General features: G+C 36.7%; 1 protein-coding gene across 1 annotated transcript; it reads left to right on the forward strand.

Annotated features, from left to right (window-relative positions):
• The first annotated feature begins 5,855 nt into the window (after positions 1-5,855).
• On the forward strand, positions 5,856-19,907 carry LOC147076885 (GTP-binding protein 10 homolog). Its single transcript, XM_085941382.1, has 9 exons — positions 5,856-5,935; positions 9,412-9,491; positions 11,167-11,324; positions 12,963-13,096; positions 13,261-13,479; positions 14,369-14,473; positions 15,581-15,714; positions 16,728-16,851; positions 18,598-19,907. Exons 2-9 carry the CDS (start codon positions 9,444-9,446, stop codon positions 18,813-18,815), a joined length of 1,140 nt encoding a protein of 379 aa, XP_085797508.1. The 5' UTR covers positions 5,856-5,935; positions 9,412-9,443; the 3' UTR covers positions 18,816-19,907.
• The last annotated feature ends 456 nt before the right edge of the window (positions 19,908-20,363 follow it).

Below are 20,363 nucleotides of genomic sequence, written 5' to 3' on the forward strand. Positions count from 1 at the left end.
TCTGAAAGAAGCGGAAGATCGAGAAGGATGGAAAGTCTTGGTCGCTCAAAGGATGGCGAAATTCAAATGTGGTCACGATCCTCAGCCATGGGTGCACGACTAAGAAGAAGAGTGGAAAGTGCATTAGCAAATTAACCAAGAACTCCGTAAATAGTTTTTTTTTGCTTCAATATAATTAAGATATTTTGCTTCAATATCTGGCACAGAAATCATTTAAAAGTGGAAACCTGGCGAAATTATTTTTTTGTAATTTTGATTTCCAAAGCTCCAATTTTTTTATGAATGCCTTCACTTTGTCTCTTTGAATAAGTGAATGCATTAATGGTCCTTGCATTGATTTATTCATTCAATTTTTAAAAAATTTCTACCAAATAGACAAGTTTAAGAACAAAATTATCGTTCCTAAACAAATTTGCCTCAAATTTCAACATTATGATATGCCCCTTTTATTTAATTTTTCATGGGATACCAGCGCGCTTAAAAATAGTATAGAAGTGAGGTTTTATAAAATAATTAGTCTCCATAAATTTTCAGACAGGTTTGCAAACAACCTTTTATAGGACTGTTTTTATGTAGTTTATAACTAGCGGCCGTTTTATAAACTATGCATTTGCAAACTACAAAACCTGTGGCTACAGTGCTACCTACAGCTACTGTGAAATAAATATGAAATATGAGTCGATCGAGTCGTGGAGCAAGCTTATTGGCACAAACAACTTTGACACGACCTTTTTATATTAACTAGTGGACCGGATATTACGGACCACATGTTAAAAAATCATATTTTCAATTCACAAGGCCAATTAATATGTAGAGCGTCCCCTTAATTGGAAATACTACAATATAATGGAAAAACTAAACTATCGTTAAAACTAATAATATGCCTAATAGTAAAACAAAAAAGGTCATTTACCACTAACATTGCAAATTGGACATATCGGTGTTTGCTTTTAGCATCCTTATTTCTCTCTTGACTAGCGCCCTACGCTTTTTATATTCAGCGAATGCTTTTGGATCACCAGTTTTCTGTGCGAACTTTCTATGGCGGTTCCTATCTGTTATGAGAAGTCTGATGTATATTGGTAGGTCAAGTATGTATTTGTTTGTGTTTTCTGTTTTTGGGGAGGCGTCTTGGAGGGTGGGGGGTGGGTTGTTTGTTGGTCTGTTGTTGTGTGTCAGGGTGTCGTTGGAAATGTTCGGTATTGATGTGGATGCTGGGGGATTTTTGTATGAGATTGCGAGGATAGGGGAAGTGTTTTTTGTTGGAGGGGACGTTGGTCTTAGCGAGATAAGCTTGGGGCTGTCGTGAGTGAGCTGTTTGCTAGTTTCCTCGTACATGCCACTGAGCTCCTTGAAACCTTCTAAAACTTGGCGAGGGAGTTTGGGGTAAGCTTCGGTATCTGATTCGTTATCGGAGCAGTCTGGACTTATTGTCTCCTGTGTTAGCTGGTTGTTATTATTGATGGACCTGCTTCTGGTCTGTCTAGTTTTTGCTGGGGAGATCGCATTTGAATTAGTTTGTTGGAGTTGGAGGAGCTTAATTAGAGCTTTTAGCTTCGAGCATAATTCGGAGGCTATTTGTATTACTTCTTTTAAGATATCGAGGTCGCTACGTCCTGAATTTAGGGGCGCTTGAATCTCGTCAATGGCATTTGAAGGTGAGTAGTTGTCAGTGATGTGACAGTCGAGAGGCATGGTGATGTTTGTAGTTTTAAGGAGGGTTGTGAGATTTGAGAACTTTATGGAAGCTTGAGTAGCTTTAAGAATTTGTGAGATTTTGCGAACAAATTAATAGGTTGGTGGAAATTTGTGGAGCTGAAAGATAGATTTTCCAGAGTTTAGGGACTGGAAATTGGAAAAATTTTGAAAGCTTGAAAGATTCCAAGAGTTAAGTAAAGTTAAGTTTGAAAAATTTGAAGATAAACAACTTTGAAAAATTGGGAAATTTCGAAAATTAGAAAAATTTGAAAATCTGCGTAATATAGTAGATTGCGAAAAAAGCTAATTTATGAAGTTAGCGCAAAAAACGGCTGCTATGGAAATTTGCGAAATAACTGTGATTTTGGAAGTTTGCGTAATATGGCAGTTTGGGCAATATTCAATTAGTTTGTGCAAATATATAGTTTGAGCAATATTAAACAGTTTGTAAAATTTTGAGTATTCGAGATGATAATATTGTGGCTTTATAGTTTATACTATTCTCTGATTGCTGTAGATTATTTTAGTTTTGCGCGGCGGCCTATGTAAGGTTTGAATTGTACTGTAGTACCTACCTATTGAAAGATAATTATTGTAAAAATTGAAAATAATAATTTTGCCGTCGGGTGAGGGTTTGAGCTTGGGACGTTTGTCAGGCCGCATGCAGGTATGAAATTCAGATACCAGCTTGGGATGGGTCTAGGTATACTACCCTCTACGCAACCTTGCAATATGGAATAGATTTTTTTAAATTATTTGATGAAATCAGCCAATCTGGCGCCTGGCATTTACTAATACATTCATACGGAATGCGTATACATACAAATCTTGTCACTGTGTACAATTGCAAAGTTACGTGGAGGATACCCTATAACGTATTGTTTGTACGGGCTTCTTAAAGGGTCTTTTGGCTTGGGGGCTGCCTTTATTGTTTGATTTGACCTTCGAGCGTTTGAAAAGGGATTCGAAATTCTGTGACTGGGTAGAAGGTTTTTAGGGGCTGCGAATTCTGATAATTTGTGATAAGTATTATTTTTATTTGAAAGGCGACCGCTGTGCGAATATTGGGTTGATATCGGGATGATAATGTTTTGCGCGCTGTGATACGGGAGTATGAAAATTGATGTAGGTAGGTATGATATATTCTAGTGGGGTGATATTTATTTAAGTATAGTTTTGAACTTGATTTTAATGTCTGGGTTTTGTTATATATTTATTATTCTAGACTAGGTGTTGGTAAATACCTAATTATAATGTCTATCTATTACTATTATCTACGGGTATAGGTTCGGTATAACTTTACTATACTATGTAGAGTTTATTTTTTAAGTTTATAGAGCCTTAAATATTGTTTTTCTATAAAAACAATGGGTTGGTTGGGAGCTGACTATTACGAATACTAGTTGAAAGTTTCTGTGGGTGAGTTAGGGTTTTGATTACTATATTAGCAACGCGGTAATAATATGTAGTATGCTAACTGCAGTGGAATGATTTTAGTGAAATTTAACGATTTGAAGAATGAGTCGACGTTTGCGTATAGATAATGCAATGAGTTATGAACTTTTAAATGTCAGGTTACGATTTTATATGAATAAATGACACTGAATTTTGGAAAGAGACTTAGCTTTGTTCCCGTATATCCTGGATGACGAACTCAGAAGACAGCCAGAACTGGAGCACTTTGCACGGGCAAGCCGGAAATTATGGAATGCTTCTCGTATATCGAGTACACGAAGAGCGCGACCCTTGTTTCAGACTTATCCGGAAGTCGCCCCTGGACATGCAGCGATCCTGCGAGAGCGTGAGTCAGAATTCACGGCACACGTGTTTTTTTTTTTTAAATTATAAGTTATTTAGATTTTAAATTATTAAAATAGGCCGAACACAATAGTTGAATATTTTAAAACAAACTTTCCAACTGAGAGCGAAGCGGCGCGATTGGCGGGAATCAAACTAATTTAGGTTCAACGAAAATATTATTCGGATCGAAGCGATTTGCGAGAGCGTGTGGTCTATGCGGCTGCTAGTAAGCAAGTGGCATTTTTTTTTTAATTTATAGTAGTTATTACCAGTGTTGCCATATTTTGAAAGTAGAATTATAGTACAGTGCCTTCAAAATTATAGTATTTCGGCAAAAAATATAGTACGCGTTGAGTGACCAATAATTTTCTGCATTTTCAAAAAATTAAACGTAGGGTAATTAACGTCTTGTTTTTTTAGACAAAATTCAAATGTTAAATCAGTGGTTTCCAAACTTTTTGTTACTACGTCTCCCTTTTAAAAAAATCTAATCTGGGCGCCTCTCCCCCCTTATTTCATTAAATAATACAGACAACTTTATAAATAGTCAACAATGTACCTACTTACGAAACTAAAAATGAAAAAAAAATAAACAAGGTTTTACTTCTTATATTAGGTACATTCATTTTTGACAAATGTGCTTGTTTATTAGCACTAGTTTATTAGTATTATTATTATTAGTCTATTAATAAAACAATGTGAAAAGTGCATTAGAAAACTAACCAAGAACTCAGTAAATAGATATTTGTTTGCTTCAATATATCTGGCGTAGAAATCATTAAAAGTGGAGACATGGCGAACTTTTTATTGTCATTTTGATTTCCTAAGCTCCAATTTTATTATGAATGCCTTCACTTTGTCGTTTTAAATCAGTGAATGTATTAGTGGTCCTTGGATTGATTTATTCACTTTTTTTTTTTAAATTTCAACCAAATAGACAAGTTTAAAATAACAACAAAATTATCGTTCCTAAACAAATTTGCCTCAAATTTCAACATTATGATTAATTTGACCCTTTTATTTCATTTTTTACAAGATAGCCATTGCGCTTCAAAATAGTATGAGGGATCATAAAATTAGTCTCCATATTTGCAGAAAGGTTTGCAAACGACCTTTAATAGGACTGTTTTTTGTGTAGTTTATAACTAGCGGCCGTTTTATAAACTTTGCATTTGCAAACTGCAAACCTGTGGCTACATTAATCGCGTTAAACTTTTAGACACGATCACTGATTTTTTTGGCGTTGTTTTCCTTCTATTGTCAACTTTTTTCCGATTTCCCAAAATTTTGGTTGTACTATACCTGTTTTATATCGTACATAGTACGCAGACGAAAATTATAGTACAATAACTATAATTATGGTACGGTTGGCAACACTGGGTATTACGCAGTCAGTGTTGCCATCTTTTCAAAGTGGAATTATAGTACAGAGCCTCCAAAATTATAGTATTTGGGGAAAAAATAATATAGTAGGCGTTGTCTATTGAATAGTTTTTTTGTTTCTCAGAAAAAATAACTTAGTCACAAAATGACTAAATCAAGAGATTTTTTTACATTTTTTCAAGTTGTCCAAATCTTATTGCGAAATTAATTATAGTAGGTACTTTGCACCAATATTTATCGAACGAAAATATTGAAATTTTAGTACTATTTACATATTTTTTCCGATATTCAAAATTATAGTATTTTGGGCGTACTATACCTGTTTTATAAATCGTATAGGTATAGTACAAATACTATAATTATAGTACGGTTGGAAACACTGTAAACCTAGTACGCAGTAGCAAGACAACTTTATAGTTCAAATACCTACTATAACTATAGTACGGTTGGCAACTAAATTTTGTTAATTTTTTTTATTTATTTGCATTATTTTTAAATTAAACATGTACAAACGAAACAAAAATCCTGAAAATTTAATTGGATAATTGGATGGCCAATGCAGTGACTTTATTATTTAGACTTTGAGTAGGTAGGTGAAATTTATTTAATAATAATTTCTTTGATACTTGCCTAGGTAGATAGGTAGGTACCTAAAAGTATTATATCAATGTGCGCTTTCTTTATTGTTGAAGTTAATTGAGTTTGAAAGATTAAGATGGATGGTAGTATATTAAATTTTAAAACTGAAATGCTGTATGAAAAACTGTATTTACTGTTATTATGTATTTTATTGATAATCACGTAAACATCTAAAAATCATTGTATTCATATGACAATATGTATATTAATTTGACTGTTGATATGCAATTAAAAATAGCCAAAGAGATTGGACGGCGCCTCAATCTTTATCAATAGGTAGCTAAATAATTTAGGCGGGTATATAATTTTTTTAGTTAATCTTTTAGGGAATATCAATGGTAACATTCTGGTATCACATAACCTCAAACGAGCATTAAGATTATTTTCAAATTTGACATTTCGTCAGTTTATATAGGTAAATAATATTATTTTTATCGAATGATTATTGGAATACTTTCAGAATGAAGTCAATCAGAAGTCGTGAGGTTAGAGTTTAGATATAATTTAAAAACCAATGTCTCAAGATGTTAAAGGAAATTGTTTTAATTGTTGAAGAAATAATTAACTTTAAAGTTAGGTTATGTCGCCGGCTCTTTACAAATGGAATGGAGAATGATTCAGAGATTCGGTACAGTTGACAGATTTGACTAACTTGGTTCTTCCGTGTAGATACATGATATCACACAGGAAATCACGTCGGTGAACAAATTATTGCTAGTTTGGTTTATTAAGACCAGGAAATACACAATCTGTTTTGTGATGAAGCATTACTGACTGAAGAGGAAAGCCGATACATTCACGACTGGTCCTACCTTTCCGCCCCTCTCGTTGTCTATGGATGACCTGTCATTGCTATATAGTGCTCATACTAACGCATCTGTCGTGTTCACTTGTCGGAGTATTCTTAGTTTCAGATTTCTTTCAGATTATTTTAACGTATCTTGGAGACCTTGGAGTTCATCTGTTTTAGTGGTTCTGTGTTATTAATAATTGGATGTGACGATGAAAGTAAGTAAACTTCTTCTGTGTATAATAATATCATAATACACTAGGACGTTTGTCAATGTGACAGTCGATTCTGAACGACAATAACTAATAACTTATTTATACTCTTCGGTCATTATAGAATACCAAACTCTGCTTGCAAGTACGTTATCAATAAATAGAATTGCAGTGGACCACTCGCTGCTTGTGCAAAAAGTTATGCTCAGGCTTTATTAATCTAAAGATGGCGGTGGATGAAGACATTTTACATCCCACCTACTTTCTGTTTGAATCCAGTAGCACGTTTGGCTCTATTTTGCCAGACCCTACCCGTCAGATTTAGAAATGTCATTAGTGTGTATAACTGAAACTAGCAATCTCCACCTTTTACACGTTTTACAAGACATTTGTAAGGTCAGTTGCTTCCTACACCGAATAAATCCCCAAAATTTTTATCCAACCTGGAGTGGGCTCCGGCATTTCTTTATAAACAACTAATGATAATTGTGACGCAGAGGTGGACACGAGCTTTTATGTTTTTTTTTTTACGAAAACAGTTTATTCCATGTAGACGATTATAATAAATACCCCTTTCTGTCGGTGTATCGGCTTTTCAATCCAATATATTTTTCCCATATTTCCCATATTTTATCCATACATTTTGATACACCATTATCAGAAACTAAGATTATACGAGGTAATATTAGGTTGGGGTAGGTTAGATTAGGTTAGGTTATGTTAGGTTAGGTTTGGTTTGGTTTGGTCTAAAAAGAAAGTTGTAAAATCTCATGTCCACCTCTGCGGCACATTTACCAAACCTCGATATAACAGACTAATTTGGCTGAGGGGGTGTCCGTTGAAGCTGAAAGTTCGTTATATAAAAAACACAAACAAAATCCTGACTAAAAACTGAAAAAATGTGACTCATGTCATCGCATGGCTTTGCTTATACGCACATAAGAAAGTTGCATGTTGCGCCCAGTTTTGATTTGTGATTATTATCCCAGTCGAGACGATGTGCAATGTGCGATTGGGCTAATGTTTGATGTTGACGTGCTTACTTTCGGTATTCCTGCTTTGAAAAAAGAATCAAGTTTTGTTAGCACTTTTCAAGTCTGTTGCTTTTATTAGGTCGTATTCTTATTTGTCCGGTGGTTGTTTATCCAGTACAAATCTTGCAATCGATTTTTAACCAACTTCCCGACTAGCTGGACATTTGAAACTTTTAGAATATATCAGAACACGATGCCAATACATTCTTTTAATACTTTTGCCATATTTAAGTAGAATTGAATTCATTTTCAGTTAATTCTGTTTTGTATGAAAAGTTATTTCGGAAGAAATCCGTAATCCAATCCACTATTATTGGTTGCTAAGGGCGTGGTCCTAGCAACTAAATTATTAATACATACGTGCGTTACTATGGAAATCAAAATGACATTTCAGTATTCTATATTTGTTTGTTTGTTGCAAAATAGCAAAAAAAATGACTTTGACATTTTCCTAATTTGTCCTAAATTATTAATACATAAAATTGTCAAGTTTATATGATTCAACAGAAAATTTAAAAACATGGTAATTATATAAAAAGTTCTTTTTATCTTGTAATTGTTTTATAATCAACTCTAAAATTACAAAAATGCGTGTAATATAGTTGACTTTCATTATCTGACGAATAGTCAATAAATATTATTAGATTATCATGCACAGAACATTGTTTACAAATAGTAACACTTGGATTTAAACATGTTTAACATTAACATGATGTTTTTAACAATCTTCACATTTGACTGGATATTTTGTCCGTTATATCCGAAGTCCGTTTTATAGAGGTTCTACTGTATATTTAATTGGTTCGTTCTCTTATCTCTTCATTACTCCTAAGGTCATACCACCCCACCGCACACCCAGTATCCATATATCCAAATATCTGTTCTCGAAGCTCAGTATACGCTTGCTCTGAGCCTTTGTAAGGTGCCATGATTCGCTATCGTAAAGCAACACAGTCAAAATACAAACGATGAATAGGCGGCATTGCCAACTTAGCAATATTTAATAATCTGCACAGTTTACAAATGAAACCATCTTTCATTAGTTTGATAAATATGTTCAAATGTCATTCCTTCATGTCCAAATTCTCTGATTTAGAACTAAGCTAAGATAATCTGATGAAAATAAAAGCGATCCAAGGTTTGAACCTTGAGGAACACCAAAATTCACAATTGTGCGCAAGGTGCCATGATTCGCTACCGTAAAGCAGCAAGGTTAGAATGTAAGCGTCGAATAGTACAATCGTGAGTCCCAGACACTCCGCACCGAGTTGAATGTAGTTCCAGCCATTCCCATTCGGATAGCGATCTCTCTTTGCTGAATTCCATGTCCCGTAATGTGTACCCTCAGGTATTTGAAACTGTCCACCGGATTCCGGCATCCTGGAAGGTCGCTAAATACTATCTATAAACTATAGACTAAACCAGAGCTACAGGATGCTGGTATGACCTGGAATGATACAAAAATATTGGCAAGGAACAGAGATTCTTGGAGGCACCGTATGGTGTCCATACGCTCTAGCTAGGAGGTGGACAAGGTTGAAGTAGCGATTAATCAGTCCAATTCCTGAAAAAATTGAAATTTTCTCAACCGTTGATGTTTCCTTGAATGACAAGTTAGGGAGTGCTGTACTTTTATCCTCTTATAATGTAACCGAGGTACTGTAGTTTTCTTGTTTTGATACTACGTTGAAGTTCTCAGTTCTTTCGCAATGTGAACATTTGTCACCCGATCAGTGTAAGGAATTTTGAGGATGCGTCTATACAGCCTCGTCTCACCTTGACTTGGTTTAGCGTCGTGACCTAACCTAACCTAACGATATAATACTTATTAATTCTTCTTTTATTGTTTTTACAGGTTAACTAAATTAATCACAAGGAATTAACATAATGGTTCAGTTGACTAATTTCCTGTGGTTTGCGTCGAAAGTCAGAAGGGTGAGTACGGATTTAAGAGAATTGGCTATGATCTGATAAGATGAAGAAAACATTTTAATTCTATTCGTAGCAGTGGCGAAGGGTGGAGGTAAGCTGTTCAGATCTGATCTAAATAGTGCACACTAAACTTTGTTTGTCAAACATAATTGTTTTAATTGAACTAAGACTACAATGTGTAGATAATGTTTGTTAGTTTTTTTGAATTCAATTAAACCCTGCCTAATCCAAGCCATTGTAGATTATAGTCAAAATACTACGTAATTTTAGATACTTTATAGATAGAAGAATATTTTTTATTGATAATGGTTTGGTTTAGGCTGGGCTTAATGAATTTTTAAAAACTAACACACCATCTGTAATATTAATATAATATGTATTCTTAATTCAACGAAAACAAACATAGTGCGTTTTATTTTTGTCAAATCGCCCATAGTATACCTAAACTATTATGGCTTGGTTTAGACAGGGTTTAATTGAATTTTAAAAACCAACTAACAGTGTAGTCTTAATTCAATGAAAACAAATATGTTTGACTCACAAAGTTTAGAGTGCACTATTCAGATTGGATCTGAACAGCCTACCTCCACCCTTTGCCACAGATGTATAGTCAATTGTGTGGAAAGATATGAAAATGATGCTGAAAAATAGCTTGTTTGGTAATTTGTATGTATGCAGTTCGCCGTATCACACTTCACCGTGAACTGTTGCATTGGGAATAGACAGCCATATAATATTTAGATATGAATTTGATCTCTATATTATACGGCCATCTATTTCTGATACAACATCTCATGGTGAACTGTGCTTTCTTGCAGCTTATATCATTACATTCCTATACGTCTTTCCGTCAAATAGTATATATTTTTTTTTTCCGACCAAGTCCGATCCTAATAGGATCATATGGGCCTCCACAGGGTAGAGGTTTGTATTAACAGATTTTGTTTTTTACGAGAAATGGATGTCAGCCACTTGCTCAACCTATTAGTTCCATACCCTGACTCACACACAAATTGAAAAACACTTGTGTACTTGCCAGACCCAGGATTCGAACCTGAGACCCACGGCGTAATAGTCCAACGCTTAAGCCGCGCGGCCACAGTGGGTGTTTATGTGTGATAGTGATAGTTGATAGTATATAGAATCATATTAAAAACATTACGAATGATTTTGTATGTTTAAAACACAGAACAGATAAATAAATAGAATTCAGATAGGCTATACCCCAATACACTACATTGTGATGCAGGGTTTTGAATGTGTGAGTGTCTTACGAAAATGAACCACACATTATAGAAGTGTGTGTTGCAACCTTCAAATACACCAATATTGAATGAGCATCAGTGCATAAACCGACAGCAGTTGTCAGAATGAAGTACAAGCTTAGAATGACGTATTCTTGACACGTGTTTCATTTTATCCCATATTCTTCCACACTCGAGATCGGTTGCCTGTTACTCCACACCTGTTAGGTATTTCAGTTTCCATTAATTAATTCCCTGGTTTAAAAGCTACTTACAATTCCATACAACCTGTTTCATAAAGTTTTCGCCTAGAATTTCGTTGTTTAGGTTATTTTTCGATTGTTTTAAAATTGACAATGATTTTGTAATGTTTAATGTCAAAATTTGTTGAAAGTTCTGATAATCTCTACTGATGTGTTATTGTAAATTTTCAGTCCACCCGTAAGAAGCAGTTTGTTGACACCCTGCGTCTGCATGTCATCGGCGGCTCGGGTGGTTCCGGCCTTCCTAACTACGGGGGCGTCGGAGGACAGGGGGGCTGCATTTACTGCATCGGAAAGACCAAATCCAATTTGTACAAAGTCGTCACTGAGTTAGTATGATTTTATCCCTACAATAATTTCCGAGAGAAGAGCTGGAAAAATTCTTCAATTTTCACTTTTTCAGTGTAACACATTGACACCAAACTATGCCTTCAAGAATCCATGTCGTTTATTGAGTTTCCAAGTCTTGAGAGCATAGCTATGAATATATCTTGTCGATGGTATATAGTAGACATGTCCAACGCGTCGATAGCGGGATGTATTTTGGTCAATCGTACCCAATGACATTAATATGGACGAAGCATCTGGAAAAAAAAAATGACACTCACTTTTTTGTCGGGTCTGCCGAATGGCATAATCTGTTCTAACGCCATTACAATAAAGGTGATATTGCTATAAATTCCCGATGCTTTTTGTCGGGTCTGCCGAATGGTTCGGTTCGAACGGGTTCGCTCAAATGAACATTGACACTAAAAATACTGTTCTAACGCCATTACAATAAAAGTGATATTGCTGTAAATTCCCGATGCGTGATATCACATAATGGAAATTGCGTGACGTCTACCTATACATGTGCGAATATCGCTATGCGCGAATTTACTTGCTAGCTACTGTATTGAGTGCGTTGTTCATTAATAATGTCATTGATCGCACCATAGACCCATAGGAAAGGGCAGTGGTGAAGGGTGGATGTAGGTTGTTAGATTCAACATAAATAGTGCACATTAAACTTTGTCAGTCATACTTATTTGTTTTCGTTGAATTAAAAATACATATTACAGATGGTGTTGATTATTTTTTTAAATTCAATTAAACCTTACCAAAGTAAACAATAATAGTTTAGATATGCTATGGGCAATCCGACAAAAATAATGCACACTTTTTCAGTCATACTTATTTGTTTTCGTTGAATAAAGAATACATAATATTATTACAGATGGTGTCGGCTAGTTTTTTTAATGATAAAAAATATTCTTTTATCTATAAATACCTAAAATTATGTATGATTTAATGGCATAATTTTAGATATTCCATAGATAAATGAATATTTTTTTTACTATCTACTATGGCTTGGAATAGGCAGAGTTTAAGGCTATACCTCAGCTGAGCCATGGTCTAAAAAGATCGTGACTAGGCGATGCGCGGAATGCGGGTCACGGGTACAAATGACGGAAGTCGAACAAAATATAATTTGTCATAAAAGTTCAACATGCGTCCTTTTTATGTTATGTTTATTATTATATTCGTAATAATAATAGTATATTCATTGACATGCTTTCTTTTTTAAGTACATACGTAAAGTTTTTTAGTCATCTTTACACGATTTAAGAATATTTTCATCCGACACCATGAAAAAAGGAATCGACGTCCAGACGCCTCGACTGTTGCTCTCCGAATGACAACGCAGCCGTAATTTCGTTCTACATACAGTTAAAAATTATTTGCCGTTTCACTTATGTACGCTCTTAATTGATTTTTATAAAACTAATTAAACACTATCTGCATACTGTAGTCTTTGTTCAATGAAAACAAACACGTTTGATTGACAATGTTTAGTGTGTACTATCTATGTCAGATCTTAACAGCCTACCTCCACCCTTCGCCACTGGTATTTTGAAGGAAGTTGTCAGTATGTACATATTATGTCAATCGTGTGTATTTACAAGTTTTTTTAATGTTTTTTGTAGGTTTAGAGAAAAGAGGATCGTGGCGGAGCACGGTGAAAGCAGTCGAAAGAAGCGGATCCTCGGTATGCCGGGGAAAGATGTCGTGGTTGAGGTTCCGGTCGGGTTGATGATATACGCAGATGAAAAAAAGATTGGTACGTACAGAGTGATAAAGAAAACCTCCTCTGCCTTCCTTCAGCCTTCGCCTCTGTTGTAAACGAATACAGTTCTTATGATCTGGTCTTGTAGACTTAAAAAAAATAGTCTAACTAAATTATTCCTATCGGCACGAATGATATAAATTGGTTTTCTTTTCCAGGAGAAATAAACGCAGAAGACGAGACATGTATCTTGGCCAGAGGGGGTCCAGGTGGCGGGCCCACCAACAATTACATCGGCCGCGAGGGTCAAAAGAGGAATATATCTCTAGATCTCCGACTGATTGCTGACATAGGACTGGTGGGGTTCCCTAACGCTGGCAAAAGCACGCTACTTAAGGCCATATCTAGGGCCAGGCCGAAGATTGCCAGTTATCCATGTGAGTAGATTCAAGAAATCAGTTTTCTTGGAACTTGGAACAAAGGATCTTGGAATCCGCATGGGTTTGCTGGGATCTGCATTCAGTGCCGCATGGAGTCGCATGCGGGTCAAGGCTGTATTCTGTGAGGACCAAATGTTGTTTGGTTTGTTCAACGCATGTGTGCTACCTGTGCTCCTGTTTGGTTGTGAGCCGTAGCATCTTACAAAGAAGCTTCCAGGGTCTCGTTTTTGAGCTTTGAGAATCGATGTCTCCGCCAAATCTTAGAGGTACATTGGTACGACCGCGTCACAAACACTCAGTGATTGAAGTAATCACGAGGGGACGCTTCATGTGGCTGGGACATGTGTTCCGAATGCCGCCATAGTGTGCGACACTCCGTACCCTTGTGGCACAACCTCAAGGGTTCCATCGACGTGGTCGGCCCTTTCTCACCCTGCAGCGGTGCTACAAAAGCGATCTACGCGCTGCCTATCTGGCATGGAAGTAAGTGCAAAAGTTGGTCACAGACGGAGGGAAGTGGCACGAACTTGTGCTTGCCCTGTGTCCCTACACTGGGGCGTGACAGAGTGTAGTGAGTAAGAAAGTAATATAGTGGTAAGGTAAAATAGAACGTTAATGTATGACAAGAAAACATAATATGTAAATATGTGTGAGAGAGGGAGAAAGAAAGAACATTAATAAATCACAATGAGAGGCTTTTAATTATATTGGTTTTTTCACATGGTTAACTGTACGTGGTACTATCGCAGCCTCGCAATCCTAATACGTCATGATGTCACGGTACATTAAATGAGCGCCAATTTATTTAATGCCAGTTATGTTGACAGGTGGCACGGCCACCTTGTAATTCACTAGTACGTAACGAGTTTCTTTATTCTCATTACAGTCACGACAATCCGGCCGAATCTGGGCATAATAGAGTACCCTGACCATCGACAGATATCTTTGGCCGATCTTCCGGGGCTCATAGAGGGTGCACACATCAACATAGGTAAAACATTCATTTATCAATCTGCCGGTCTTCAACAGAAGTATAAATTTGTGTAATGACAATATGTATTTCTCAGTCAGGCTAGTCCGCTGCTGGATGAAAGCCTCTTCTTGCTGCCTCCACCCTTTCGAGTCCTTAGTTTTCCATTGCCATGCACGTCTGTTGATCCAATGGACTCCTGTAGGGCTATTCTAACATATCACTTAACTCCCAAATCAATGAAAAAAGTGATAAATGTGTTATATCGTATTCATGCAGTTTTTTTTTTTTTGTGATTTTACTGAGGCTTTGACTGCGACTCGCTGTCATATCGCCTCTTCTCTTCTAGAAGGGGATCGTTCGATCAGGTCCTCACTCCTATTCTGTTAAATAACTATACAATTTTGCCTAGCTCTTCCGTCTTACCCACTGCCAGGAAACCCTTCAATTTGTCGACATTCTCATAGATATCCGCAATTCGCAGCTGTACTCTGTGATGTTCATATTTAGGGCATTGCAGTGCTATATGTACAATGTCCTCTAAAACATGACATTCATCGCAGAGTTACAATTCGCTTCTTCCCATGAGGACATCAAATCTTTTGCCCATTGTGTGCCCTGTTCTTAGCCTCAGTATTAACTTAAGCTCATTCCTCGTCAAAGGAGACTCTACAAACCAGGGCACCTCTCGTGGTGATGGTAGAATAGACTTACTCCATTTCCCCTTTTCTAATGATGTCATTCATGCAGTTAATTATCACCGTTAACTGCGAGCTATCAAATATTGTTGAGTAACACAGTTGACAAGAGTATATAAAATGATATTCACCTAAACTCACTTTCACGCAAGTGGAATATATCAATATCCATGTCATTTTGCAGAAGTTATTTCCCTTCCAATTGGCATTACTAACCAGTTCTGCACCTTGCCAGAACAAACAACTGATGCTCACGATTTCCAAGATCAGAGACACAGTTCTTGTTTTTAGAACTTTAAATAACTGTCAAAATATATACATAACTTCTTCTTTATCATTGGTTTCAACACTCAGGGCGAGTTCCAGCCTTCTCCAAGAACTTCAAGAATTGACGTAAATTATCATTTTTTTTTTTGTATATCTATTTTAGGTATGGGCCATCGGTTTCTTAGGCATTTGGAAAGAACAAAGATGCTCCTTTTAATCGCTGACGTTCAAGGATTCTCACTGAGTATCAAACACCAGCGCAGGACTTGCTTCGAGACCATTCTGCTTCTCAACAGGGTATGACATACTTTAGTATATTACTTAAATCTCTGTCAGTCACGAGAGAATGGGACGATTTGGCGTCACCATCTTAGAGGCGGAACAATTAGAACAATGAATAAAACGTATATCTTTTAATGACATCTTATGCCAAATTGCAGTACACTACGTGTCCTAGGCCAGTTGTATCATATCAACAATGCAGGCGCACACAGATAAGTGGTTTTGGAAAGGAATCCTATTAAAAGCGCATTTTTCCAGGTACATTCTCCATACCCAGCCACTACACACTTTGAATCCTGCGATAAACACCTGACCTGCGGGTATAACTTTACTATGGGTGTTAATTATCGTCAAATAATCAAGTATATTATGTACGGGCCATATACGAATGTAACGGTTATGCAACCTACGAAAATACTCGTGACTAACATTGCGACCTGTGTCACCATTCGCGGATTCGAACATGGGCTGAATAGCGATATCATTTATTGCGGATACAACCATTTCTTGGAACACTCATGGCAGGCTTAAATATGACATGACGTAATTGTGACGTATGCTCAACACACGCATCAAGATGCCCACCATAGATATTATTATGCCGAAACACCTATTTGTCTATGAGGACAATGAATAATGCCAGTATTAGAGTAGCGTTAATTTCTCGAAGACTATTTGACTCACTCTGGTAGGAAGTCACAATAATGTCATATGACGTCATATCGCCGGGTGACTTCATCTCACGAGATTTTTCATGTATTCAGAAGTGCTTCTTGCCATTTCAATTCAGATCTTTATATCATGTTCCAGATTCCAGTCTTCATGTCGACGGCAAGCAAGATTATCATCAAGATTATTATCGTCAATGTATGGCAACTGTCTACGGAATTCTCGTCATCATTGCGAACAATCCCATCTTCACTTCCACTCGGGTTCTCCACTTAATCACAAAGTTACGCATAAATTGTGCGTACATTGCTATGTATAGCACCAATTTCAATTGTATTTTATGTTTCCTTTATTTCCAGGAGTTGGAACTGTACAATCCAGAGTTGCTGAACAAACCATCGATGCTGGTGATCAACAAAATGGACACTGAAAATTCACAGAAGACCTACGATGAAGTCATAGACAAATTGGCAAACTTAACAGGTAATTGATCAGCATGGTAACATTTCACTTATGTGTGACCACGCCGTCTATTCTTGAAACTCAATACATGATTGTTTTGAGCCTTTGGAAGATGTCGTGAGAGCACTGTCAAAATGCAGGCATTGAATAGACGGCAGTACAGTTGTGAGTATCAGACATTGTCGGTTGAATTAACTGTTGTTCCAGCCATTCCTAATCGGATTCGGAAAGTGCCACCTCCAATGATGTGTGCCCCCAGGTTTAGAAAGCTGTCGACAAGCTTGATCTTTTGCCCGTCGCTAATCAGGGAGAAATCTAGATCAGGACAAATGTTATTGCACAAAACGCTAGACCACAGGTTCTAAAACTTATTTCAACCACCGCCCACTTTTTTTTAAATCTAGTGCCCCCCATATTTTTAACTCATCTTTTTACATTGCAATCTGTTGCGTATCTTAAAACAGTTATTGCAAATATAATTTTTAATCATGCATTATTATATGGATAGGATAGATAGGGTGTGACCAATGACATTAATATGGACGAAGCATCTGGGAAATAAAATGACACTCACTTTGTGTCGGGTCTGCCGGATGGCGAAATTCATATTTTAATATCGGTATCCTACGCTCAAATAAACATTCTGCTTGCAAGCGGTCTGGCGACACCGCTGGGTCTGCCCATACAAAATTTCTGACTGTCAGGTTTCGACTCCGCCGTTATTATTGTGTTACAAAATGCCAATGTGCCTAGTTAAAAATTGTATAAAAAAATCTACTATGCACTCCAAGAAAGATGGGATATCACTTTTCATTTCAATATTATTTATTATCGATAAAGTGCCATTTTAAGATATTGATATTCAATGCAATTGAATGACAGAAACCATTGGACAGACGCCTGTGATGCGCTGGGCTCACATGCGTCTAATCTCCGAGAAGTCGTAAGTAACCTAGAATCTGTTTCTAACGTAATGAATAATGACACTAATACGCCATTACAATAAAGGTTATATTACTATAAATTCTCGAAGCTTGTATCGCATAATGGAAATGGATACGTCATGGTCACGTGACGTCTACCTATACATCTGTGAATGACTTTCATGGACAATTTCTCGTGCGCGCCGATATGAAGTGAGTTGTCCATTTAATATGTCATTGGGTGTGACCCTTATCCTATTTCTGAGATCAAAGAATGTTTCAATGAGAGGAAATAAAACTCATACTTAATCATATTTTTACAAGTATTTTTATTAACATTAAAAGAAGGCTTTGTATTTAAAACTTATCTAATGTGAAGGATGAATCTGATGCATTTCGATGAGTGTGTTAATATTAGGCTCGAATAAAAACAGCCGTAAGTCGCCTTTTTAGTTAGCAACGTTGCTATAGCACTAAATCCATGTTCACACAAATACGACGATGGGAATGCTATCAGAAATCGTTTAACAACCGAACATAACCCAGGGTACAGTTGAGAGATCCGCTTCTGCAGCCAAAATTCTTGGTAGCCATTCTTGAATTTAATTTTTAATTCTCGTTTGTTGTCAGTTCTATAATTTCTTCTAATCTTGGATTTTTATAGATAGAATTTGTCTGCCGTCGCCCCTCTAGATTTCATTAATGCCCCCTAATTTGCTTTGAGCCTTCTACTGCCCCCCTGAAAGCCTCCAGCCCCCACAAGGGGCGTTATCGCCCACTTTGAGAAAGACTGCGCTAGACGAATTGACATGACAATTTTAGAAATCATTTGTTTTGATTACAGAAATCGCTCCAGACTTGCCGGACGACCTCAGACCTATCAAATGCTTGCACTTCGAACAGGTCGTGGGAATATCGGCGAAGGAAAGCGTCGAAGACATCTCTATGCTGAAGAACTGCGTTCGAGACTTGCTAGATCAGTTCGAATACGTGAAGCCTCACGAGGATGTCATCAGTACCATTGAGGAAAACTTGAAAGAGAGAGGACCCCTGTTGTCATAGAAAAATCTGCGAATTCCTGACTATCGACAGCAGAGTGATCAATTATCATGCTACGTCTTCCGGCAAGGTTTCGTTAGCAGCGGTTAAAATCAAACAAATTAAATTGTTGTAATAGACAGAGTAAAATGATTATTTTTGTAAAAAAAATACTTGATAGTGATGAACAGAATGATTTTATAGTGGTACCACAGTGAGAGTAAAGTGTGTAGACACCAGTGGCGAACACTCCATACTAGGCGATTATTTAAAGCCTACCTTCTTGAGAAAAATAATTTTTAATTGCCTATTAACTTCATTATTTTATATTCTTCAACGTCTGTAGTTATGTATTATAAATTGATTGTCCGCTTGCCTAACTAGACCGACACGTACGTGACACTAATTCCTTTTCCAGTTATGGTACTAATTCAATCATAAAAAAGGTTGCGAGTTTCTTCAAACATTTCATGCATACAAATCATACATACGATTACACACAATGTCAAAACCAGTGTCATACTATCACGTGCCCCCCTGAGGCTGTAGGTATATAGGCCTAATGAGCTTACATTGATGTAATTTTTGTAAATATGTACATTAATTTGTGTCTTGTGTGCAGTAAGAGAGGGCAGGTTTATATTATTAGCTGTGACGTTACACATGATAAAAAATTAGTACAGCAAACATGATAATTTGAGACGCCAGGCGCGCACAGAAAGGAGGGGTTTTCGGGTTCGGACCACTCCTGAAACGGAAAAAATACATTTTTTTAGGTAAATGGAATAGGTTTGTGGCCACTGGAAAATCTGTGGTACTCATAAATTGATAAAAAACTATCTGGCGTATCCAATGTTTTCTTTAATATTCCGATGCGTCATAATATCTTAAAGACAAGACAGCGCGGATGACACGCATAATTATGACCGTTAAGCAATGCGTATTCAATACTCACTTGTGAATGGAATAACTCGTAGGTGAACACCCTTAATTATAACTGCAGGCCAGGTGTTAATCGCTGACTCAAAGTGCAGAGTGAGATGCCATTTGATTTTGTATATTTGTCGCAAAGGGGATTACAGATCTTTTGCCAGCAGAAAAGAGTGGATGATTTAGAAAATACTTTTTATAATAAAGTAAATTAGATTGATACATATTATAATGTAATATATTATATAGAATGTTGTTATTAAAACCTTTTATTATATAAAATGATTTTTTCTTATTCTTCGGTGTGATTTATTAGTGAATGTAGTTTTAAGATTGATTCCATCATCATCATCAGGGGCGCGACAACCCGGTGTGGGTCCTGGCCTCCTCCAACAGCTCCCTCCACCTGTCCCTATCCAGTGTGGCCGCTTTCCAATTTGGTACCCCCAGAATACAGCAACTGGCAGCTCCATCTAACCAGCGAATCTTTGGCCTCCCTCTTCTACGTCCTATTGGATTGCTGGACATGACTCTCTTTGCCGGTTCATTGTCATTCATACGGTGCAGATGACCTAGCCATCGCAGTCTCCCAATCTTAATTGATTGAACTGCGCTGCAATCTTTGTACAGCCCGTAGAGCTC

The sequence above is a fragment of the Rhyacophila brunnea genome, unplaced genomic scaffold (assembly GCF_057557595.1).
Source record: "Rhyacophila brunnea isolate RB1 unplaced genomic scaffold, BYU_Rbru_1.0 scaffold_13, whole genome shotgun sequence".
Lineage (NCBI taxonomy): Eukaryota > Metazoa > Arthropoda > Insecta > Trichoptera > Rhyacophilidae > Rhyacophila > Rhyacophila brunnea.